Below are 26,915 nucleotides of genomic sequence, written 5' to 3' on the forward strand. Positions count from 1 at the left end.
GTCCGCAAGAGTGACCCTGACCTGCCGGTCGCTTGCCATTTTAATTCCCTGTCCCACTCCCACTCTGACCTCAGCCTCTTACACTGTTCCAATGAAGCTCAACGGAAGCTCAAGGAACAGCACCTCATCTTTCGATAAGGCACTTTACAACCCTCTGGACCCAACACTGATTTCAATAACTTCAGATCATAACCACAGCTCCCATTTTTTCGGACAGCAAGTGTTGGTAATGGTCCTGCTGTTGCCACATACAGCTCATCTGGACCAATCTTTTGTTTCTTTACTTGTCCCATTACCACCATCATCCCTTTTGTCATTTAATCACTCCTGCCCTCCACCCTATCACAGGCCTTCCTTTTTGTTCTTTCCTGCCCACCCCTTCCGCCTCCCCACCTCTTCCCCTGGCTCTGCACTCGCTTAACAACTGTTTAATCTTCAACTTCTTCCAGTTCTGATAAAAGGTCTTCGACCTGAAACGTTAACTCTGTTTCTTTCTCCACAGACGCTGCCTGACTTGCCGAGTATTTCCTGCATTTTCTGTTTTTTCAGATTTCCAGCATCCGCAGTATTTTGCTTAACTGTAACCACTGTAAAGACTAACTACATTTGATCTGTAAATTTGGGAACATAGCGCAGTATTCTCAGTATGGTTTTTTTTAGGTGAACGATTAAGTTTGTTTAAATCTCCAAGAATGCACTATAGGAGTGACAAAAATTTTGTTTGTTTTTGTGTGAGTGAGCAGGTGAATGAGGCAGACAGACTGAATCGAGCAGTTTCTTCACACAGCTATACTGTAAGTACCCTAAGCAATTACTTTAACAACTGCACTTTCTTCAAAGAGTGGAATGACTGTCCTGAGATAGACATACCGATATGAGAAAGACTTTTACACCCTGGTCCTCGGCATCCATGGCTGTGATTCGAATACTCTTCTCACTGGCTTTATCAATTTGCATCTGGGACCAGAGTTTGGTATTTAGAATCAATCGAAGGCTGCCCTGAGTCCGCATCACTGCAACAAATCGCAAGAAAAGCACCAAAGGCATAAAGTCAATGATGTAGCAAGCATTCAGTGTACAGTAGTTCCTTTTACATAGATTTTAAACAGCTGACGAGTGAAATGCATATTTATAATTCACTGGTGAGGATACCTTATGATCATGTGTTTTGCAGACAGCCTTAGCCATGACCTGAAACAGTGAAGAGTGAAATGGTTGATTACCCAGTGTAGGTATCATCTTCCTCACTCTTTGGATGGAATTTTACTTCACTCAGTGCAAACTCAAATCCAGTAAGAGACAGCATCCTGGAGGGAGTTTCACACCTCACAGCTTTAGTGTTCTTGGTAGTTTCCTGAGTTATACTGCTACTTTTGCACACCCAAAACCACTTTGCATCAATGTAGGAGTAGCAGTATAACAGAACCGTTTGAAAGAAGTTAAACCTCCATACAAGTACTACACTACCAGTATCCTAAGGAGTTAAAAACCAAGAACAACGTTCCTTTAGGAAGTTTATGCCGTGTGTTGTCAGTAGTTTTTCTCCTACCATGCTGTATAACAACATTATTCAAGGTAAAATTAGTAAGCATTTTGCAAGACAAGTGAAACAATTTTTGTGTTATCAGCTAATTTCAATATGGTTCTTCCTATACCCAAGTCCAAATCATCTATGTACATAATACTGTAAGCATTGACTGCTGGGTACCCCACTTCCAAACCTTCTCCAATCCTAGCAACACCCATTTACCCTAACTCTTTCTACCCATGCTGCTACATTTCTTCTTGTATCATACACCTGATTTTTTTCTATCAAGTTTCTGGTAAGACACCTTAACGAAAGCCTTCTGAAAATCCATATACACTAAATCTACTGCATTCCCTTTATCCAAACCCATGCTAGCTGTCCTTGATTAACCCAAGCATTTCTAAATGCTTACTAATTTTACCTTGAATTATGAATTCCAAGAATTTTCCCACAATGGACATTGAGTTTGTCCACAACTGATATTACACTAACTAATCTATAGCTTCCCTCCAAAAAACTAACCATGTTCAATCTCCTTTTTCAGTGCAATTGGTTGTCTACCCCAGTACCTCATTAAAGCACGATCTCCTCCATGCTGTACAATTCTTTGAAGAGTTTCATCAAGTTTCTTGCAAGACCAACCAACAACAGATACCATCTCTTACCGTTGATTTTTAACCTCTTCGTTTTCTCCTTCAACTATTCACATCCTTGGCCTATGAACTTACACATGATTTCCCCTTCAATTCCCGATAAAATGCAAGACACTTGCAGACTTGAATACTATCTGGGGGGGGGGGTCTCTTATAATACCTCTTGCACTTCTGGACAAGATACCAGAAATTACCCGACGCAGACAAATTCTCTGGAAATACTGCAAAATATTTTCTTCCCTTACACAAAGAATCACTGGAAGAGAACGACGCCACAGCAGAGGTATTATTTTGCAAATTACTGGCTGAAAGTAGAGTACAAAGTCCATAACTATAGAAATGGGAGTAGGTCATTCAGACCCTCGAGCTTGTTCTGCCATTCAATTAGATCATGGCTCATCTGTACCTCAACTCCATATACGTGCCATTGTTCCAAATGACAGAGCACCCACAGCCTTTTGGGGGAGCAAGTTCCAGATTTTCACTACGCGTTTTGTGAAAAAGAGCTTCCTGATTTCACTCCTGAATGACTCTAGTTCTAATTTTAGGATTATGCCCTCTTGTTCTTCACTCCCCCCCCCCCCCCCCACCCCAAGAGGAATTAGTTTCTTTGCAACTACCCTGTCAACTCACTTAATAATTTTAAATACCTTGATCAGATCATCCCTCAACCTTCTAAACTCAACGGAATACACGTCACGTTTATGCAATGTGTTCTCATAATTTAACCCTTTAAGCCCTGGTATCATTCTGGTGAGTCTGTGCTGTACCCCTTCCAAGGCCAAGCTGATATCTGGCAATGCCAATGTGCAACATTGCAAACATTAAGAATCTATTTAACACTTTGAATTTGGTTTATATTAATCACTAAATTCTGAAGTAGAAAATGTCACAATTGGCTAACGCAACTCTGGAGTCACGTGTACAGCCTTCCACGAATCTTACCTGGATCACCAGCAGCTGAGGGTAACTAGAACAGCAGGAAAAGGTACACTGCTGAATATCTATTACTTTAATAGTAGCACAAAATAAAGAGCATGATCAGCACCAGAAATTATGCAATGCGTTTGAACCGGGCCTCAAACATCATGGCACAATATGATTGAATTATGCGGTAAGAGCCAGAGTTTAGCCAAAAAGCTCTTATGTACGTTTGTTGCACAACAATGCTCCCAGACCACTCTCCCAATGCTTTCAGATCCCAAGATCCCTTTCCCAGCGATTGCAGGCTTTCTTCCAGTGCCTACAGAACCTTTTATTCCCGGTGCTCTAAAATACAGATGGATCCCGAGACGCCATCCCAATAGTGCCAGACCCTAGGGCTTCTGTATCATGTGTGTAGTCATGCATCCAATCCTTGGGACAGTCCTCAAAATATTGCTAGACCCTGAGACACCATCTCAGAGACCCCAGGGCCATCCAGCTCACCATGAGCATTGTCACAGGAGATCTACTGGTAATATGTTAAATGTTTTGCTATTTCTGGGTGTCAAATTTCCATGTTGGGAGCCTCTTTTCTAAGGAGGCTCTGCACCGTTAAACCAATAGTTACCTCCTTATAGGAATCTGGTGTTTCCATTTTGGTTTATATTATACTCAGCATTGATTGGTGCCTGTGTGCTCGTGACACTGTACAGCACTGGCAAGTCTTAGTGTAGGCTGCTGTCAGTGAATGTTCATCTGAAATTGACCAGATACATTGAAGACTCCCAGTTCAGAGAGGCATCATTCTTTACAATTGCCCAATTTTGTCATGAATAATACAGGACATATAGTCGAGTTGCTCTTTGGCAGCTGGTGCCAATCCTCCATGCCCTGATTCCTGAAACAAAAAGCTGAAAAAAAGTGAACTATCTGGTTTGAAAACAGAATACACTTACAAACTAAGAACGACCATAAGGACTATCTAAACAAGCTACCTCTGAGAGACTAAAGGCCTTGCCCAAATCCAATATCCAGAGTGCAACACAAGGAGCAAAGAATACAACCCTTTTAACTGGAGAAAAATTAACTGACAACCACCTACAGTATCAGGACCCTGATTTTATGTGTGCGCTAAGTAGCAGCAAACAAGCTAGATTTTAGTCTAATGGTGTGTGGAGGATACTTAAATGAATACAGAAATATTTCAGTGTGAACGGGGCATGGAATAATCAAGATTCTTCTCCTGGTGCATAACTACACACAGGATACAGATCTGTCCCTCTTCTGTGACTGAGTCTCCCCACGAAATAAGGTTTTTCACTTCTACAAGTGAGTTATTTCACAAGTCCAAATATACTGTGCTACACGAGGAAACAATCAGTAACACTCCTTGTCTTTGCAAATTATCCACTCCCCCCATTCACAAGCTTGAGTTGCTGAGGCCAATTGTAGGATTGCTCCAACTAAGGTCAGCCAACTCAGGACAGCATGGGTATCAAACATGGGACCCTGCTGGTGTTTGTGAATCATCAGTTCTGCATTGGGCAGTGCTTTTAGCAACCATTCAATTAGGATGCATGTGTTTTGGGTACTTCAAAGTACTTGAAAAAGAGAAAACAAAACAGATTTCCACCATCATTTTCTATGAGGTGTCGCAGTGTTTAGAAAACTGAAATTTCTACTCGTACAGACTATAAACTTTCATTTACGGAAAACAAATAACTATTACTTGCAGCAGGTGTCACAAAGTATCATCAGTAGTATCAACGGATAGTATCAGAGGATGGACTCATACCTAGCCTTGACTGCAAGGTCCCATCGTCAGCAGATGCCATATCGTTGAGTCTCAAGAGGCCTCTTCCCCTCTCTACCCAGGATTGTGATGTCTTGTCAAACACAAATAGCTTGCATTGAATCTGAAATTAATCAAGGACATTCTGAAGCTAAGAAATATTGCCCTCCCACAAACATCATCACTTTATATGGAGTTATATTCAGCTTATGAAAAGAAAAAAAATTAAAGACGATTATCATGAAACTTGAAAGCACACCTTTCACCAAACTGTAAAAGTCACCAAAAATCTGTTTATAGTAATTTGTTTTCACTTTAAAACTTGTCTTAATTGAAGCGTCCTCCTGTTTGCTCTCCCTCCACTGACCCTTCTGTAGTTCTCTCACTCTGGTGGCTCCTGAATGGAGCCTGACCTTAACTTGGCTCTTCTCACCAGATGGCCTAGCTGATATCAGAATCATAACGCAGGCATTCTGAGCGGTGACCGATGTCTTTCACTAACTGTCAAATCAAGATCAATATAGTGGCACACTGAATTGGAGAACCGCAGGGCGCGCTCCTAATCTTAGCTATGCCACCAGAGCAGAGTGAAGCAGAAGGCAGATATGAGAGGCATGGAGAGAAATTATTACATTACCTAATTTTGGTACAATCTCTCATTTTTTGAATGTACATACAAATGACTACAGTCATCCAAAAGGGTGGGTAAGATATGCAGCGTCTCTTTAAGAAGTTAGCACAACACAGCATCCATGTTAAGCACACACATCTTTCTTAGCCCCGCTGCTTTTATGGCCTCATTCTCGTAATGTATCTCATTTGAAGGAGGCAACAGTAAACAGATGGAATTGGTAGAGCAAGAAACACACACAAGAAATATAGCTTTAAGTCAGGTACGGAGGTAGCTTTGTATATGGAATTCAAACTACATTCAAAGAAGGAAGAAGGTCATACCAAATGTAGGTAACCTAACATTATTCCTCACACTTTCAGTCTATAACATTTTAAAATTCTTACACAGGCCTCTTGCTACACTGAGGAGTTATATATACATTTCCTATGGAGATTCTGATGTTAAAATGATCACACTGGGCTGTTGGGCTTATCAGTTATGTTTCCCTGTGATGTCAGTAGGCGGTGCTCTCATAGGACTTTTGATATTCATTTTATAACTTACCAGTCACACCACCACTTGGTACCGTGAAGCCTTGCCACAACTTCTGTAGAGCTCCATCTGCTGTGAGTGTATTGTAAATTCTTCTACTTTTAAAATGTAAATATTAATTGCTGCCCTTTATATATTTGAAGATTTTATACTTTAATTGAGTGCTCTTCTTCCTCTCAGCCAGCCTCTTTTGGTGGCTCTTACTCCCAGCCACATCCTAAAAATTTTTGTTCCTGCATCCCAGCCCTGGTGTGGAATCTATATTTACATTTTAAAAAATCATCATCTGGCTCCTGCGACATTTTGTCCCACCTGATCCGGCCCCACTCCAAGTGGCTCTTACTCTCAGTTGCCCTCGGGACAGTGGAGGAGGTATATCTACATATATTATACATATAAAAAGAGAGGGGAACGAGTGATCCGGGCGACGGAACGAGAGATTGTGATGAGAGAGAGACTGGAGGAGAATTGGAGGGAGAACGACAGAGAGAGATTGGAGCAAGATAGAGATTGGGGAGGGGGAGTGAGATTGGGGACCAAGAATGATAACAGAAAAGAGGGGGTTGGGTGGAAAAAAGTAGGATGGTTGGAGTATTGAATTAGTGTAACGGACTACAATGGTTGCTATGTGAACGCTCAATGGATAAATTTGTTAACCTGTCACCAGCCTTTAAAGTGGATGCTGTTCATGAAACTAAAAAGGTATTTCGGAATGAAGGAAAAAACCCTTGTGTAGCTGGGTTAAGCTGAATGTCAAATGGCAGCTGTACCTTGCCCGGCACTCCGTTCATCTACAACAAATATTTTAGGATGGGCCAACCAATGCTTAGTTTTAATATATCCAGGAACGTCTTCTTTAATGTTTGCCGTACTCAGATTCTATGATGGCAATGCATTTAAAAACCTCCTTGTATCCTGCAGGATGATCTCAGCAGCCTTTGGGTCTAAAAGATTCAGGAGTTTAGGTGACATGTTTTATTGGATTTTGGTACTTCAGATACCTACATTAAAGATCTACTATAAATTTTGGTAGCACTAAGTATTGAGTGTTGAGAGGGTCTTTCCTTAGTTAGGAGGGTACTTTCATGTTCCCACTGGTCTCTTCTGGGGGCATATGAATGTGAATGTGCGTTGGGTCGTCAACAGGTCACCACTCCTTTCCAGGGGCTTTCTTAGCCAGCTGCCTGCTCACAAGTGGTGTCAGCCATGGTTTCAGTGGGTAGCACTCTCGCTTCTGAGTCACAAGGTTGTGGGTTCAAGTCCCACTCCAGGGCAGTACTGAGGGAGTGCTATACTGTCGGAGGTGCTGCCTTTCAGATGAGACATTAAAATGAGGCCCCATCTGCCCTCTCAAGCGGATGTAGAAGATCCCATGGCACTATTTCGAAGAAGAGCTGGGGAGTTCTCCCCGGTGTCCTGGCCAACATTTATTTCTCAACCAACATCACTAAAACAGATTAGCTGGGCATTATCACATTGCTGTTTGTGGGAGCTTGTGTGCAAATTGGCTGCCGCGTTTCCTACATTACAACAGTGACTACAATTCTAAAGTACTTCAGTGGCTGTAAAGCGCTTTGAGATGTCCTGAGGTCGTGAAAGGTGCTATATAAATGCAAGCATTTCTTTCTTTCTTTCAAATCTGGAGATGTGATTGGGGAAAATAGCACTACATGGAACAACAACTGTCTACTTTACTTGCTGCCCATCCACAACTCAATAAGTCAGGAGTTGATCACCTGGTAGAGAGCCCACTTATGCAGCTGGCCGTGGCTGTGCTCATGTCTGCTGCAACATTTTGCACTCTATATGATATTGAGCAGTTTCTGATGTCAGTACCACCATACTTGGATAGCATCCATCTGCAAGAATTCATTGCCTGCTAACTTTTGGTTTCACTACAGCAGGCTAATAAATCTGTTCTATTTTCCATAAAGTTATGCCTTGAATAGCACTTATCTATGCTGCTCAAAGTTTGCTTACGTGCCATAACAGGTGTGGCTAGACCCCACATACCTCACATTCATGATCCTCAGAAAAAAGTAAACTATTCTATGAGGCAAAACACAGCTGTGGACTATTCATCCACAATCTACTTAATACCTGTCTCAAAACCTCACTCTGGTTGATCTCAAAATTCTGGGATAACAGATTGCCTCTGGAAAAAATTAAGCTGGAACAGCATCAAAAGTCTTGCATCCCACACCATGCAGATGGCTGGTACTCTCAAGCCTCAGGATACACATTTAACATTAAATCTAAATCCTGTATTTTACGAAGTGAGCAAAATATTGAGGAACGATAGTCTGAAATAAGAAGTGTACTCATGGAAAACATCTAATGTTAGGACCTACAAGATGCATAAGTCTAGATTTAGATACCTACATCAACCACCGCCCACAGGGAAAGGTGTTCACCCAGCGCAGTGACAGCACCCAACTCAAGTTTCAAAGGACCAGCTTAATACAAAAACAATAAAACTAATTCTAAAACTTAAGATTTACACCATTAACCACACAAAAATCTAAAACTCAGTGAATACTTCAAAAAACCCTTTTACAGAGTTTCAGAAAAGCTTTATGAAGGAATGCAGGCAATACTTGAACATGCCAAAATATTTTCCTAGTGTGCCAGCCACAGAATGAACTGCTACTAATGACAGATAAAAGAATGAACTCAGGTATGTTAACAGAGGATGGCTTATAAGAAAAGCAAGTGCTTGGATAAGATTAACATTACTCCTACATGAAATCAAACTCTGAACCATAAACTTTCCTTCATGTTTAAAAGGGAGATAGATACAAGATTTTAAGGGAAATGGAAATGGGGGAGGTAATTCGTATTAAAAAGATTTAACAGTTGCCATGGCCAACAAAATGGCAGAGTAGGCTCAATGAGCCAACTGAGCTATTCCTGTTCCTATAAAGAACTGGAGGGCCAATCACCTCAGGCTGCTTTCGCACACTTCTCAGTAGTGACCTTAGGAGCAGGTTTCCAGCTGGGACAGTTACAAAGAGAAAAGATATAAGATTTTAAAATGTACCGAATCAATTCAGTAGAATGGGCAACACTTTCCAAGAAGCAGTCAAATCAAATACAAACAACAAACATTTTTGGAGTTTCAATCACATACCTGTAAGACATTACTCTCTGCTTCCTCCCCAGTGATAACTTCCACTTTTTCCAACAAACATTTCTTGGCTGTTGCTTTGGTGTAAGCAGCTGCAGACTCCTCCAGTGATTCTGTCACATTGTTTACTGGAATGAAACAGAAGTTAATTAATACTTGCATCTATTTGCCGCTTTATCAGGGTGAAAGGTCTCAAAGTGCTTCATGTGATTAATTTTTCTGTAAGTGCAGCAGCATAGACAAATGCTGCACCCATTCTGTGCTATTATCATCCCACAACAGCAAATGAGAATGACCAATTAATCTTTTTCCCCCTCACAATATATTTAACAGCTACCAAAAGCGGCTGACTGGACTTGTTTAAAGTCACATCCAAGGAAGGCACCTCCACCAATCCAGCACTCCATCAGTACTGTACTGGTGTCTCAGCCCTGTTATGGCATTTGAACCCATCAGCTTTTGACCCAGAGGCAAGTGCTACCAATAGTGACAGATCATCAGTTTTACTTACACTGAATATTAAGTTGATGCAAGCCTAACAATACCTTACAAAATCATTGGAAAACAGGATTCCTATAAATTCAAAAAAATTAGCCAACAGTAGGACCCTATCATTTCCACACGCACTTGAACTCTGTCTCTTCCCCTGAAGATAGTTTAAACTTTCTACTGTGCAGAATACCAAACAGAAAGAGGGCAAAATTTTGGCAGGGCTTATACAAGATGGCATGAGGTGAGCATAGGCAGCAAGCACAGGAAGGCACATACCGCAATCTAATTTCTCCAAAGAATGCTCGTGAGGGATGAGTCTTAAGAAAATATGTTGAAGAATTTTGTAAAAATTACAACTTATATCAATGAAAAACTAATCTGCATGAAGAGAATGAAAGAGAAATTTTCAATGACAAAGTTGTGAGCATAACAAATGTTCAAGTTTTGAAGCTGGAGTAGTGAACATTTACCTATCCTGTAAAAAAAAAGCTGCTCAGGGAGGAGCAAGCACCAATATACTGCACAGGAGCACAGCTGGTCATGGGAGAGAAGCTGTTGAGAGGGGGTTTAGGGGATACCCAAAATATGGTACCTGCCAATGGGGGAGATGTGGGGGCTCTATTTGAGGTAGAGGACAAAAATGGGGGAAATGTAAAGTTTTTGACAGAATAATAATTTTTTCTGTGGGGTGATGGGAGTTTCTATTTGTATGTAGGAGTTGAATGAATAACAAATGAGACATTGTTAGCAGATACAATATACTGGGTTGAAAGTCAGGGTAACCATTTCCAAAACCCCTTAGCTAACCAGTCGTTACCTTTCTCTGGCGTAGCTTCCTGTAATGGCTCAGACACAGATCCAGATGCAGCAGCTGCAGTTTCTCCAAATAGCTGGTCTTTGTTGTTTTCATTGCTCACATCACCTGGCCGTGGCAAACTCTGCAAATGCAATTTCCTTGCAGTTAGTAATTCTAGGCACGTTGTTGATCACCTCCCTGTATTGTTACTTCATTGCAAGTTACATTCAAATATAGCAATCCTTACAAACTGTCAGGTTTTAAATTAATGCTTGTACCACATCGAGCTAGAAAAAACTTTTAAAATATTAATTAGCAGTACTCAGAATGAACCAGTTATGTGTGTTAATGCTCTTCTTCCACTTGGCACATGCACAATAACTTGCAACCATCTGTACAACAAAATGAAGAGAATATAGGATAGATCATGAATGAAGTTTTTAATTTGCTACACTCACCAGTACCCTCTCACTCATGTTCTCCCCAAAAACAAACTTGGCACTTTTTGCGTTACTCTCTGCATTTTCTCCGGAGGCCAGCGTACTACAGTTGGGAGAGAAAAAAAAATAACATCCGTGCAATTGGGCAGAAATATGGCAGATGTAATTCAATACAGGTAAGCACAAAGCATTATACATTGAAAGAAAGAATAGCAGACACTTAATGAATGGCGTTGACATGGTTATGGGAGAGGCTGAAAGTGATCTGGAAGTGACAGCAGATTCTACACTTAGCACATCCAGCAATCAACAAAGCAAAGAGAATGCTGAGCTTTAATGCCAAATCAAGTCTGAGGTTATTGTGTATAATGCTCTGCTAAGTTCTGGTCAAGACACAAAGGAAACATCTAAACCCTGGAAGTGGTGCAGAGAAAACCCATGGGGTTGATCTCTGGAATCTGAGGACTTTCCTATGAGGAAAGGCTAGGAAAATTCAGACGCTTCAGTCTTCACAAGAGGTGAATAAGAGCAGCCTTATAGAAGTATATAAGATACCAAGGGGAAATAGAAACTAAGTGAGAAAGAAAGATTAAATTCAGAGCACAATTTTAAGATAAACCAGAACTGCAGGATAAAGGAACATAGATACATACTAGTAAAAAGCAAGTTTAGGACTGATGTCAGAAAGCACTCTTTCATGCAAACAAATACTTGCAATAACCTTCTGGGTAGAACAGTGGAGTCAAATACTCTGGAAGCATTCAAGAGACAGTTAGATATTGCTGGGGTGGTGGGTGGGGAATTATCGGTTTCTATGGAAGGATGAGCTGAATAGCCTTCCTCATCCAAACATATCTTTGTGATTAATTTAGTTGGACATCATTTGTTGCAGGGTCAGAATAGGAACAGTGCAAGTTCTTGACCCTCATTAAATGCTGTCTTACTCATGTTATCACCAGAAGTCCTTGATCAGAGGCCCAGTGCTTCTCTATGGGATGGTGGGAGAAGAGGAAGAAATCAGAGCAACAGTAATAGTAATAGTCAGGATTCTTATACATCTCCATGTTAGAAGCAGCATAGGCACAGCTACAGGCAGTGGATCATTCATCTGTGCACAGATAATAACGTTGTTGTTCAGCCTTGAGCAAGAGGTAGGAAGGGAAGAAACATGTTATATTACTTATTTTGGTTATGGTTTTTCCCATTCTTTGAACGTAGCTTAACCCTCACAATAAAGCCAAGATTGAGTAGGAAAAGAAGTGATTGGGACAAAAGACAAACAAATCTCCCTAAAGGCAGCTTTGCCAATGGAGGAGATGTGGGAGCTCTATCTGAGGTGGTGAGGACAAGAACGTTAATAGATTTAAGGAGGACCAAGGGTGGAGCGAGAGATAAGAGGTGGTGTAGCTACTGTTACACTTAAGAGAAACGTGAAGAAACTGCATCTTCGAAGAACTGAAATAAAACTTTTTCACTGCTCAAACGAAGTACATGGAGATCAAGTTGCACTGTTAGAAGACTAGAAGTTGATGAACGTAGAGTGGAAGCATAAACAAAATTGGATTAGGCTGGATGATGCGGTTTACGGATGATTAAAATTACTGTTTTTTTGCTCACTCTCCAGTCTGTATTTTTTTTAAAAACTTATTTCAATTATAATGTTTATAATTAAAAGTAGAGCTGAAATGACACTGGAATTCAAGTCTACAGCAATATTATTGCTAGGATGGTACAATATGAGAATTCCGAACTTAGAATTTTAAAATTTTACAGGAGGGAGATGAGTATGGAGTAAAAGGTAAAGTGTTAAAAAAGGAAAGAGCAGGAACTAAGTGTCACAAAACATATTTGAAAGTTCTTTATCTGAATGCACGTAGCATTCGTAACAAAACGGACGAGTTAACGGCACAAATAACTACGTATGGGTATGATCTTGTGGCCATTACAGAAACATGGCTGCAGGGTGACAACGACTGGGAATTAAATATGCCAGGGTATTTAACAATCAGGAAGGACAGGCAGGAAGGAAGGGGAGGTGGGGTGGCTATGTTAATAAGGGAAGGAATCACTGTAATACAGAGATAAGATATTGGGACAAAGGATCAGGATAATGAAACAGTTTGGGCAGAGATAAGGAATAATAAGGGGAAAGAAACACTCGTGGGCATAGTATATAGGCCTCCTAATAGTTGCAACTCTGCTGGAAGAAGTATTAATCAGGAAATAGTCGGGGCATGTAATAAAGGAACAGCTATAATTATGGGGGATTTTAGCTATCATATTAACTGGACAAATCAAATTGGGCAGGGCAGCCTTGAGGAAGAGTTTATTGAGTGTATTAGGGATGCATTTCTTGAGCAGTATGTAACTGATCCTACAAGGGGGAAAGCAACCTTGGACCTGGTCCTGTGTAATGAGCCAGGATTAATTAATAATGTCCTAGTTAAGGATCCCCTTGGAATGAGTGACCATAACATGGTTACATTCCATATCCAATTAGAGGGTGAGAAGGTTGGTTCTCAAACAAGCGTACTGAGCTTGAATAAAGGAGACTATGATGGTATGAGAGCGGAATTGATTAAAGTGGACTGGGAAAATAGTTTAAAGGGTAAGACGGTACATGAACAGTGGTGTTCATTTAAGGAGTTATTTTACAACTTTCAAAAAAAATATTCCACTGAGGAAAAAAGGGTGTAAAAGAAATGACAGGCATCCGTGGCTAAGTAAAGAAATTAAGGATAGTATCCGACTAAAAACAAGGACATATAAGGTAGCCAAACTTAGTGGGAGGATAGAAGATTGGGAAGTCTTCAAAAGACAGCAAGGAACATTTGGATAAACATAATTTAATAGGACAAAGTCAGCATGACTTTACGAAGGGGAAGTCATGTCTGACAAATTTGCTTGAGTTCTTTGAGGATATAACGTACAGGGTGGATAAAGGGGAACCAGTGGATGTAGTGTATTTAGACTTCCAGAAGGCATTCCACAAGGTGCCACATAAAAGATTATTACTCAAGATAAAGAATCACTGGATTGGGGGTCATATTCTGGCATGGGTGGAGGATTGGTTATCTAACAGGAAGCAGAGAGTTGGGATAAATGGTACATTCTCGGACTGGCAACCAGTAGCCAGTGGTGTTCCGCAGGGGTCGGTGCTGGGTCCCCAACTCTTTACAATCTATAGTGACGATTTGGAGGAGGGGACCGAGTGTAACATATCAAAGTTTGCAGATGATACAAAGATGGGAGGGAAAGTAGAGAGTGAGGAGGACATAAAAAACCTACAAGGGGATATAGACAGGCTGGGTGAGTGGGCGGAGATTTGGCAGATGCAATACAATATTGGAAAATGTGAGGTTATGCACTTTGGCAGGAAAAATCGGAGAGCAAGTTATTATCTTAATGGCGAGAAACTGGAAAGTACTGCAGTACAAAGGGATCTGGGGGTCCTAGTGCAAGAAAATCAAAAGGTTAGTATGCAGGTGCAGCAGGTGATCAAGAAGGCCAACGGGATGTTGGCTTTTATTGCTAGGGGGATAGAATATAAAAACAGGGAGGTATTGCTGCAGTTATATAAAGGTATTGGTGAGACCGCACCTGGAATACTGCATACAGTTTTGGTCTCCATACTTAAGAAAAGACATACTTGCTCTCGAGGCAGTACAAAGAAGGTTCACTCGGTTAATCCCGGGGATGAGGGGCAGACATATGAGGAGAGGTTGAGTAGATTGGGATTCTACTCATTGGAGTTCAGAAGAATGAGAGGCGATCTTATTGAAACATATATGATTGTGAAGGGGCTTGATTGGGTGGATGTGGTAAGGATGTTCCCAAGGATGGGTGAAACTAGAACTAGGGGGCATAATCTTAGAATAAGGGGCTGCTCTTTCAAAACTGAGATGAGGAGAAACTTCTTCACTCAGAGGGTAGTAGGTCTGTGGAATTTGCTGCCCCAGGAAGCTGTGGAAGCTACATCATTAAATAAATTTAAAACAGAAATAGACAGTTTCCTAGAAGTAAAGGGAATTAGGGGTTACGGGGAGCGGGCAGGAAATTGGACATGAATTTAGATTTGAGGTTGGGATCGGATCAGCTATGATCTTATTGAATGGCGGAGCAGGCTCGAGGGGCCGATTGGCCTACTCCTGCTCCTATTTCTTATGTTCTTATGAGTGGAGGTCCCACTACAAAGCATCACCTGAGGCACGTTTAAACTGCATGGACAAAGACACCTATCATTGCCAATGTCCGTAGACAAGCAAACAATAAAACAGCACTCTGAGAACATCCAATCCTCATTTCTGTATGTTAGCAGTAGCCCCCTAAAGCCCTGCATGTTGCTAAAGTATCAAGTATTTTACTAGTCTGAACTTCACTATGCTGTCTTTTCAGAACACCTTGGAAGTCATGGGCTACTGTGAGTTCTATACATACAAATGGATTAAGCCACTTACTTTGCAGTGTTTTGCTTGATGTACTGGAGAAAGTAGTTGGTTGCTGGCAATGTTTCTCCATCCGCAGATCTTTCCTTCACAACACTTGAAATGTCACTGCCCTCCACAATCTGCAATACATGATATAAATAACAGGTATGCACAAGCTGGAACACAACACATCACAGGTACAAGTTTCCAATATGATTCCCCACCAATTACCTTTACCCATCTCTTGCTACTCAGCTCTTGCTAAGTGCCATATTGTAGATATGCAATAATTGATAGAAAAATGTACTCAAGGTTGGGGGGGGGGGGTGTCTTCAGCCATAACAGGTCACCATTTTTTGATTCATCTCTTGCAACAGGACCTCCAGCTCTCAAGCATCAAAAGGAGCAGCATTCTCCATGTCTCCATTGTGCCACTGTGAACAATTAGTTCACTTTTCTGCTACCACTACAATTTTCCCTTTTTTATGGAGCTGCAGTCTGTTATTAGCTGCTGTCTCACCAAATTTTGCATTCCCGCCAAGTGTGCTTACAAGATAAACCCTATGCGAAGCTTTTCCTGTGCTTGTAGTCCATTTAAATTAGGGGGAAGCACTCCCCTCACAAAATTCGGCATGGCCCACCTATGCACCAAGGATGGACATGCACCTGTGCCACAGGAACGCGCAGCCCCAATTTTTCCAGCATCATATTATTATAATTTCAATAGACTATTGAATAAAGTGTGAAACTCCTCCCTGACAGTGACTGCACTGTACTCTAATTCCTGTTGTGTTGTATAAGGTTCTGAAATTTGAACAAATTTCACAAAAGGACGTGAGAGTTGGTAAAAAAATGCAGGAAAGATACATGTGCAAAAAGAAAATGTGAGAAGCAAAAAGAAATAAACTGAAAATACATAAAAACTCAAATAAACAGAGAAACACAAAGAAGTTAAAGACAGCCCAACACTCCGAATGCAAACTTTACACTCTGACAAAGGGTCAATATCTGAAACATCAACTTATTTTACCTCTACCCGGATCAGTGGATCCCCTTCCAAGAGGATAGGGAAGATAGCTACGGTTTGAATATACTATTTTCATGCTCCTTTGTTCTTTTAATGCCTGTTCATTGACTCACTGAGATGATCTTCGGATACTATCTGCCAGTTGTCACCTCTTTCCAGCGTTTCAAAAACATTGGTTTGCTGAGCACTTCATTCATCATCTCATCTCTGACAAGAGTTAATATTTAAGATTCTTGTTTTCTACCTGTTGTTCTCTCTCTCCCCTCCCTTGTTTTGTTCTGTTCTGTTCTATTGACTTCCAGTTTCTCCTTTTACACACACTGACAAACCTGCTGTGCAATTACAGCTTTTTTTTTAGAACAGTGCATAGAATCATTAAAATTAGTTAAGGAGGCCATTCAAATCCATCGCACATAGAAACATAAAAAATTTACAGCACAGGAGGCCATTCGGCTCATGTGCCAGTTCTTGCTCTTCAGCTGGAGCTATCTACTCTACTTCCTTGCAGTTCCTCTAAATAATTTTATAGTCTTCCATTTCAAACACTTATCTCATTACCTTTCAATTGTTATTGTCTCTGACTCAGCACCTACTTGTGCTAAAAGATTCCATGCTCTAGTAACTCTGGAAAAAATCTCTTCTAACCTAGAGATAATGATCTCTTCTAGAGATAATGCTCCATCTATTCCTTTGTTACTAATTCGCCAACCACTAGAAACAATCTTTCATCACATGTCCTCTCAAATCCTTTCATTATTTTGAAAATCTTCCCCCTTAATCTCTGTTCCAAGGGAAAAAAGGTCCAATTTTTTGAGCAAGTTCTTCATTACTATAACCTCTCATCCTGGTACAATTCTACTGAACCTTCACTTACCCTTTCCATGGCTTTAATATCTTTCTTACAATGGGGTGTCCAGAAATGCATGAATACTCCAAAGGTGGCCCAATCAATGTCTTGTACAACTTCAACATCACTACCTTAGTGTAATGATCAAGCCCCCATGCATAAAACTGAGAACCCCATTTGGCATTTTATGGCCCTTTCCACCTGAAAAGATCTATGAACCTGTACCATTCTGTTTCTTCACTCTTAAGAATCTTACCATTTTACCCAAAATGTACTACTTCCTATTTCTCTGCATCTGCCACTTACCTTCCCACTCCAAAAGAATCATAGAATAGAATCGAAGAATGGTTACTCTGCAAGAGCAATCCAGCTAGTCCCCCTCTCCTGCCCTTTCCCCATAGCCCTGCGAATTTTTTCCTTCAAGTACTTATCCAATTCCATTTTGAAAGCCAAGATTGAATCCGCCTCCACCACCCTTTCAGGCAGTGCATTCCAGATCATAACCACTCGCAGGGTAAAAAAGTTTTTCCTCGTGTCGCCTTTGGTTCTTTTGCCAATTACCTTAAATATGTGTCCTCTGGTTCTCGACCCTTCTGTCAATAGGAACAGCTTCTCTCTATCTACTCTGACTAGACCCCTCATGATTTTGAACACCTCTATCAAACCTCCTCTCAACCTTCTCTGCCCTGAGAACAACCCCAGCTTCTCCAGTCTATCCATGTAACTGAAGTCCCTCACTAATCTGCCTGAGACCCCCTGCAATTTCCTGCATTCTTCCTTGCAATTTTCTACCCCCACCCCCACATTTGGTATCAGCAAACTTCAATATCATTCCTCTTGTACATATGTTCAAATCTACTTATGAACGGAAAACAAAACAGAGTGCAGCACAGATCTCTGGGGCATACTACTACCTATATCCTTTCGATCAGAAAAACATTCACTTTCTCCTAATCTTTGCTTCCTGTCCGAACCTCATTCCCATCAATACCACATGCTTTAATTTTTGTAAAAAGCCTCTTATATGGCATATTATCAAATATCTTTTGTAAATCCATATATTAACTACCCATTGCATTCTCTTTATCTATACACTGATTTCCTCAAAAAATTCAATTAAATTAGTTAAGCACCTGGTCTTTGCAAATCCATGCTGACTGTTACTTTAGCCCATGCCTTTCTAAGTGTTCCTAATTTGATCCTGTAATATGGATTTTAGAAGTTTACCCACACCAAGTTAAGACTATTTGGCCTATAATTTCCTCTTATCCCTTCCCCCTTTCTTAAACAAGAATGTAACATTTTCACCCTCCAGTCCTTTCCTATAATTCCCAAGTATGGTTAATACTTGTGGTATGTCCTCCCCAACCTACTTCAATATTCCAGAATGCAAACCATCCAGATGTGGCAGCCATTACATTTTTATAAAATATGGTCCCTTTTTGAATATTTACTTTGAATAGTTGTGTCTCAGATATACCTACAATCCCATTTTCATACTTCAAGTGTTCTACTACCTTCAGGTCGCTTATTTGTCCAGCTTCATTACCAGAACCAGATCTACCGCTGCATCCATCCTTGTTGGATATGTAACATACTAATTAAGAAAACAGTTCCGGAAATATTTAATTCAGAGTCTTGTTCCAGCAAATGAACCATTTATTTCAACAGCTGCCACTTGATCCCAATGGCCTTTTTTTTTACATTAGAAGCAGCTCGTAATTGTGTTGGCTTCTATATGCTGGGCAAGTAACCTGTTTGTACTGCAAGACTGATTTGGCAACAAAGGATCACTGCGCATGTACAATGGTTGTATGCTTATAACTGATAATTTAACCGGCACCTTTCCTGATGTCAGGATGAATTTCTCACAGGCCCCTAATGGTGAAAGTGCATTGCAAAAGTAGAGACCCGAAAAGACTCTTTGCCCACAGCCAGAGCCAATATGGTGGACATAGCAGAAAATATGCTGGTGAGAACCATTTAGCTTTGGCCCCAGTGATACCGTTTCAACAGAAGCATCCAGCATAAGCCCGTGCAAGGAAAGTTTCACTGGCTCTCATGGCTACTTTTGACTACAAGATTATCTTTGATGGTGCTCTTCACAAGCTTCTTCTTTGTGAGAGGTATATAGTTAGATTGTTATGCATTCATATTCATAGATAGATTTTGTTCTTGCTCTGTTTAGATGCATCCCATCCTTCTTGTACCACCATGATTTACTCAAAAAAAATTCCCTGTTTATCAAAGAAAAAAAATTAAACCATCATTTGACCACCACTATCCAACCAGCCAATTGTTTTCTCCAACACATCCACTATTTCTACAAGTGACCAGAAATAATTCAGAAATCATAAACTTGCAACTCTACTTTTTCAATTTCTCGGCATCTGTCCAAAACTACTTTTCAACTTCTGAGTATTTTTACTCTATGCCATTAATTGCCACATGGTTTACACCACCTGTTTTCTCACACATAACACACAAGTTCATTTACCCTCTCCTGTTATAGGTGCAACCCTAGCTCTGGTAGACAGCTCACTGCTTCGTTAATGTCACTACAGCAAAAGTACTATTCACAAAGTGCACCACTGAATTCCCTACTACTATAACCTTCTGTTTCTTTACCACTTCATTGTCCCTTATTTCTCTGCTATTCTGACTTCAGTTTCAACTTCCTTTTTCATGATTAATGTCCTTGTTGCCATCCAATACCTAAGACCCATTTCACACAGTAACGTATTTTGTCATTCACTGCGACTTTTCCAATTTCTTACTACCCTTCTTCAATTCACTCTTCACAGGCATGACTGGTGCTCCATTTCCATAAACCGAGCTCTCAATAGATTTGTGCTACAGCATTAGGTGCATATTGCTCTTGTTTAAGTCACCCAAGGGTATACTGCTACTCTTCTTCACCTATCAAGCATTAAAATAAAATAAGCTTCAAGTAGCTAATTACAGAGCAAATCATGCACTGGATTTCAGTACATTACACTTTACCCAAAGCACATACTACAGGAGGGATTGTAATATAATTGAACAGCACATGGAGACTTTTCAATATTGTAATAACATGAACCTTCACTCTGTCTCGAAGATTTTCCCCAAAAACGAAGTTCGTCTCTTCCACATGGTACTCAGGCTGCTCCTGGCTATCCTCCTTCTCTTCCTTCTCATCTACTTCACAGCTGCTCTTGGACTCTGATGAGACTGCTAATTTTGCATTCTCCTGGAAATGTGGAGAAATCATTTTAAGTGAACTCTGTACACCATCTTAGTAACCCAAATATCCAGGCAATAAGGATTTATATACAAAGTACTTTCCAATCCCCATTTCAGAGGCAACTTGCCAAACTGAAAGAGTGATCACCTCAAAGGTCTACTGCTATCATTACCACTAAAAACATTTAATCTGCGCTTAAACAGGAACTTTAACAGACAAAGGAATGTTACATTCTTCCTTATTCGGTCAACCTCTACATACAAATAGTTGCGTACCAAAGTTCAAGATATGGCTCCACCGATGGCTCAGTTGGTAAACTAGTGCCCAGTGTGGAACTGAGCCATACAACCAAGAAGTTCCCAGGTTCGATCCCTGGTCTATCCTGAGTTAGCTGATCTCAGCTGCAGCAGGTGTAGGGGTGCTCCAATTGGCCTTAGCGCCCCTGGGCTAGGGAGGAGAGAAAAAAATAATCAGCCAGGATTCCCACTCCTGATCATTATCCAGTGACTTGCTAGAAAGTGCATTTGTGGTCATCGGACAAGGACAGGATTGGCTTGGCTGTGGTGTCCCCCATGATTACTGCTGCCACTTTCTGCCTTTACAGATCCTGCTCCTCCGCTCTCCGGGACATTGCGTAATCACCTCTCAAGCTGCTTCTCACCCATTTTCCAACCTCGTAATGGCCCCTGCCCTGATGCTGACCTGCTCACACCTCTGCATCTGCTGACTGCCTGCTACTTCTCCAACATATGCTCAAGCGGCACCATGATCATCAATACCCCAAACAAGGAAGGAAATCAAAGAAGGAAACAGGTAATTTGGCTGAGCATGCTCCAAAGCCGAATGTAAAGGAAGCATGGGGCTAATTGCCTCAGCTGCTCTCAAGGGGAACATTCCAAATCCTGCAAGGAGAGATGTGATCAAGATGGAAGGCACTAAATACGAAGATGAACAAAGCCCCAGTTCACCTCATACCAGGCTCTCCAGGACTCTTGAGTCCACCAGGTTGCCCTGAGCCACCACTCTCTACTGTACCACTCAAACCATAGCCAGCCTCGCAATACTGGACGACCAACATTCTTCAAACTGTCCAGCTGGCCTTGTGGCCTTCTTCACTGGCTTGACTGCCTGTTCAACAACCCCGTACCACCAACCAGCAGACAACCATGCGTCGATGAATCCACTAACATCTTGCAGCTGAAGTTTGGCGTACAGGCAATGACTTGCCACCAAATCTCACCTCGGCTTCTCCTGCTACTCCGCATGCACCTTTTGCTCATTTGAGGCCCTCACCATCTTCTATTCCTCCTTGTTCCCTACTGCCCTCTCAAATTCCATGGCTACTTCCTTGCTGAGATCTCCCGCCTTCACATTAAGTGGTTATTTAATCTTAGTACCTTCAACCTCTACCTTAATTCCCCATGCTGCACGGCTTCTGATTTCTCTGCCCTCCTCTCCTCAGTGCTTACACAATTTTTTAAAAATTCGTTCATGGGATATGGGCGTCGCTGGCAAGGCCAGCATTTATTGCCAATCCCTAACTGCCCTTGAGAAGGTGGAGGTGAGTCGCCTTCTTGAACCACTGCAGTCCGCCTGGTGAAGGTTCTCCCACAGTGCTGTTAGGTAGGGAGTTCCAGGATTTTGACCCAGCGACGATGAAGGAACGGCGATATATTTCCAAATTGGGATGGTGTGTGACTTGGAGGGGGAACGTGCAGGTGGTGTTGTTCCCATGTGCCTGCTGCCCTTGTCCTTCTAGGTGGTAGAGGTTGCGGGTTTGGGAGGTGCTGTTGAAGAAGCCTTGGCGAGTTGCTGTACTGCATCTTGTGGATGGTACACACTGCAGCCACGGTGCGCCGGTGGTGAAGGGAGTGAACGTTTAGGGTGGTCGATGGGGTGCCAATCAAGCGGGTTGCTTTGTCCTGGATGGTGTCGAGCTTCTTGAGTGTTGTTGGAGCTTCACTCATCCAGGCAAGTGGAGAGTATTCCATCACACTCCTGACTTGTGCCTTGTAGATGGTGGAAAGGCTTTGGGAAGTAAGGAGGTGAGTCACTTGCCGCAGAATACCCAGCCTCTGACCTGCTCTTGTAGCCACACTATTTATGTGGCTGGCCCAGTTAAGTTTCTGGTCAATGGTGACCCCCAGGATGTTGATGGTGGGGGATTCGGCGATGGTAATGCCCTTGAATGTCAAGGGGAGGTGGTTAGACTCTTTCTTGTTGGAGATGGTCATTGCCTGGCGAAAATGTTACTTGCCACTTATCAGCCCAAGCCTGGATGTTGTCCAGGTCTTGCTGCATGCTGGCACGGACTACTTCATTATCTGAGGGGATGCGAATGGAACTGAACACTATGCAATCATCAGCGAACATCCCCATTTCTGACCTTATGATGGAGGGGAGGTCATTGATGAAGCAGCTGAAGATGGTGGGCCTAGGACACTGCCCTGAGGAACATCTTCCTTTGTGCTAGGTATGACTCCAGCCACTGGAGAGTTTTCCCCGATTCCCATTGACTTCAATTTTACTAGGGCTCCTTGATGCCACACTCAGTCAAATGCTGCCTCGGTCAAGGGCAGTCACTCTTACCTCACAATTCTCACACCCACAGCTACCCCTTCACATTTTATGTGGCCTTGCACCCCAATTCACATCTCCCTGCCTACCTCAACATCCTCCACCCAAGGAAAAAAAACTCCCTCCCCCACCCCCGTCCTAGCTCCCTAATCAACTACTGTGGCCCCCGTCCATTATGGCACCACTGTTGGTGTTCACCTACTCAGCAGGTGCTTCACTTCTTCCTGCAACATCTTAAATCCCCACCAAGTCATTTGTTCTCTTCCACCGCCACCCTTCGCACGATACACTCGAAAGCACTTGTAACTTGACTGATTTTGTCATCCACTGTCAAATCTTGCTTGACCATGTTAAACATTACCATGCCTCCCCTCCAGCCACATCCTCTTTCTACTCCAGGATCATTCTGGAGGGCAATGAAAAGCCACCACCCCTTTTCTCTATAACAAACCACCTTCTTAAGCTCCCCCCGCCCAATCCCTCACCTCCAATAACAAACATAACTCGCTCAACGATTTCTTTATCTTGAAGACTGAAATTATCCACATAGCTATCTCACCCACCAACCTCCCCCTTGACCCCTCACTCATTCTAGCTTCTTTCTATCTCCTTGTCATCTCTAAACTAATTTCTTTCATGAGTTCTACCTCTTGCTCCCTCAACACCCTCCCCACCCAACTGCTGATCGCTCAATTACCATTCCTCACCCCATGCTTGACAATGTCGCTAATGGCTCCTTTTGTTCAAGTACTGTCCTCATCCTCTTTAAACTGCTATCATCACCCCTCCTCAAAAAGCCCACCCTTAACCTGGTTGTTCTGTCCAAGCTCATCTCTAACCTCCCTCTCTTTTCTGGGTCCTTGGTCCAATGGTCTTCCCAGCTCTGAGCCATCATCTCCCATAAATGAATTCTTCCAATTTGGGTTCCACCCTGCTCAAATCAAGCATCTGTCCTGGTCAAAGACATTGATAGTATCCTCCGTGACTGCGACTGTGGCACACCTTCCCTCCTTATTCTCTTTGACCTTTAATGCATTCGAAGAAAGAAAATATGAACTTGCACTCATTTAGCATCTTTCACATCCTCAGGATGTCCTAAAGCACTTCACAGCCAACACAGTTGAAAATGTCATCCTCCTCCATCGTAGTTCTGCTCTGTGGGACTGCACAGTTCCTTTTTTAACTGTCCCAATGCAGTCAGTACATTTCGAGCAAAGGGTTCCCCTCCTTCCTCTGCATGGTGACCTCTGAAGTTTAAGGATCAATTATTGCCCCCCTCCTCTTCCTCACTAAATGTTGTCTCAATGACATCATCCATCGGCAATGGACGGTTTCTATATGTATACTAATGACATTCAGCTCTAGTTCCCCACCATTTCCTTCAATGCCATGGCCACCTGTATGACATCGGATGAACCAGAATTTCCTTGAATTGAATATTGGGGAAACCAAAGCCAGCGTTTTTGACCCCCACAAGACAACAACAATAATTCGCATTTATATAGCATCTTTTAATGTAGGAAAAAGGCTCCAAGGCTCCAGAGAGAGGACATGAAAAAATGGATGCCTAGCCAAATAGGAGATGAAAGGATGGGCAAACTAAAGCTTGGTCAAAAGAAGTGGGTTTTGAAGAGGGTCTTAAAGGAGGAAAGCAGGAATGTACAAAGTCAGAGGAATGGAGATTTTTTTTGGGGGGTGGTGAGGTGGTTGGTTGGTTGGAGGAGGTTAGAGATAGAGGGATTTAAACACAAATAAGAATTTTAAATTTGAAGCATTGAGGGAATGTAGGTCAGTGAGAACAGGTATTAGTGCAGGATAGGATACGGCAGCGGAGTTTTGGTTCACCTGATGTTTATAGGAGGATGGAGGATGGGAGGCCAGCAAGAAGATCATTGGAATAGTCGAGTCTGAAGGTGATAAAGGCATGGATGAGGGTTTCAGCAGCTAATAGGCTGAGGTAGGGGCAGAGATGGACGAGGTTACATAGGTGTAGGTAAGTGATATTTGCGATGGAGTCAAATAGAATGGAGTCAAATAGAATGGAGTTGAACATGGGTTCCAATAGAATGCTGAGGTTGCGAACAGTCTGGTTCAGCCTGAAACAGTGGTCAGGGATGCAGTCAGTGGCAAGGTAACAGTTTGTGGTGGGGGGGGCTGAAGATTATGGCTTTGGTCTTCACAATATTTAGTTGGAGGAAACTGCGGCTCATCCACTGGATGTAGGACCAGCAGTTTGACAACACAGAGACAGTGCAAGCGTTGAGAGAGGTGGTAGAGAGGTCGTGTTGGGTGTTGCCAGCATACATGTGGAAGCTGACCCCGTGTCTTCAGATGATGTTCCCAAGGTGCAGCAAGTATGAAGAGGAAGACGGGGTCAAGGATAGATTCTTGGGGGACTTCAAAGACAATGGTGTGGGGGGGTTGGAGGTTGGAAGATAAGCCATTGCTGGGGATTCTTTGGCTACGATTGAATGGATAAAGGTGAAACCAAGTGAGAGCAGTCTCACCGTGGTGGATAGCAGCAGAGAGATGTTGGAGAAGGATGGTGTAATCGGCCGTGTCAAAAGTTGCAGAGAGGTCGGGGAAGGTGACAAAAGATAATGCACCATAGTCACAGTTACAGAGAATGTCATTTGTGATTTTGGTTAGGGCCATTTTGGTACTGTGGGAGGGGCAGAAACCTGATTGAAGAGATTCAGAGTTGCAGCAGAGATGGGTACAGATCTGTGAGGTAACAACACCGTCTAGGATTTTGGAGAGAAAGAGAGGTTGGAGATGGAGCAGTAGTTTGCAAGGACAGAGTGTGTGATGACAGCAGTTTTGAAAGAGAGGAGAACAGTACCTGAAAAGAGGAAACCATTTACAATGTCAGCTAACATGAGGGCCAGTAAAGGAATTTAGGTGGTCAGCAGTTTAGTGGGAAGGGGATCACAGGAGGTGGTGGGTCTCATTGGCGAAATGAGCTCAGAGAGGGCATACGGGAAGATGGGAAAGAAACTAGAGAGATGCAGGTTCAACAACATGCAGGTACTTCTTGAAAATAGTGGACTCTTCTACCAGATATCCAGACACAGCAGCACTCGAATCAAACAAAGCAGATGTAATTGCCAATCTCCTTCAAGATTTCCTTAAGCAATTCTATCTGACCAGGTCAATAACATTACTGCCAGTTAGTTGTGCAATTGTGCAAGTAGTGTAACATAAGATACCTCTGGTGCGCCTCATACCATCTTCAGACGAACAGGCTGGTCGAGAAGTTTAACATTACGCTAAAGGGAATGCTAAGTGTAGATAGTGACCAAGACTCCTGTGATTGGGATAAAAAGCTACTTTACCATTTGCCTGTGTGTAGAGAGATAACCCAATAATTGATAGGGTTCTCACTCTTTAAGTTACTCTGTGGACGCCGAACACTTGGACTATTGTCGTTGGCCAAACCGACTGACGAATTATTAGAGTTCTTCGTCACTGATTTCAAGCAAATTCCTTAGCACAGCTGTTACATAGTATAAAGAAGAAAATACAGACACCTGTGCAATAATAATTCTAAGAAAAATAAGGCTGATTGATTCTGATTAGATTACCACAAATTAAATGACTCAACAGAAGTGATCGTTGCAAAGCATTAACTACAAGTTCAGCAAAAGATATTGGCAGGTCCCGTTAAGTGCCAAACCCCAAAGCATTGTATAAGTTTACGGTCATGCCCTTCACAATGAAAAATGCAGTAGTCGCGTTCCAGTAGCTCGTAGATTCCATCCCGATGGGGGACAAGGATTAGTTAGCAGCATAGGTAGACAACATGACTGCTTTCAATCAGATTTGGGCCAACACTTCTCCGACAGAGAATTGCTTAACACAAACTGCTTGCTTTAACCTGAAAACAATCAATTT

General features: G+C 42.1%; 1 protein-coding gene across 7 annotated transcripts in view; it reads right to left on the bottom strand.

The window, feature by feature from the left end:
* Nucleotides 1–26,915, bottom strand: part of LOC137299471 (ran-binding protein 3-like) — a 303,210-nt gene that overhangs the window by 13,701 nt on the left and 262,594 nt on the right. For 6 of the 7 annotated variants that reach the window (XM_067968224.1, XM_067968219.1, XM_067968217.1 and 3 more), the window contains 7 exons: nt 20,301–20,450; nt 15,375–15,484; nt 10,936–11,020; nt 10,499–10,619; nt 9,193–9,317; nt 4,901–5,021; nt 871–1,013 (listed from right to left, as the gene is read on the bottom strand). In XM_067968224.1, the coding sequence (XP_067824325.1) occupies nt 871–1,013; nt 4,901–5,021; nt 9,193–9,317; nt 10,499–10,619; nt 10,936–11,020; nt 15,375–15,484; nt 20,301–20,450 (855 nt within the window). The remainder of the gene's footprint in view (nt 1–870; nt 1,014–4,900; nt 5,022–9,192; nt 9,318–10,498; nt 10,620–10,935; nt 11,021–15,374; nt 15,485–20,300; nt 20,451–26,915) is intronic. The other variant, XM_067968221.1, reaches the window with a different exon arrangement.

This window comes from Heptranchias perlo, chromosome 29, assembly GCF_035084215.1.
Source record: "Heptranchias perlo isolate sHepPer1 chromosome 29, sHepPer1.hap1, whole genome shotgun sequence".
In the NCBI taxonomy this organism is placed as follows: Eukaryota; Metazoa; Chordata; class Chondrichthyes; order Hexanchiformes; family Hexanchidae; genus Heptranchias; species Heptranchias perlo.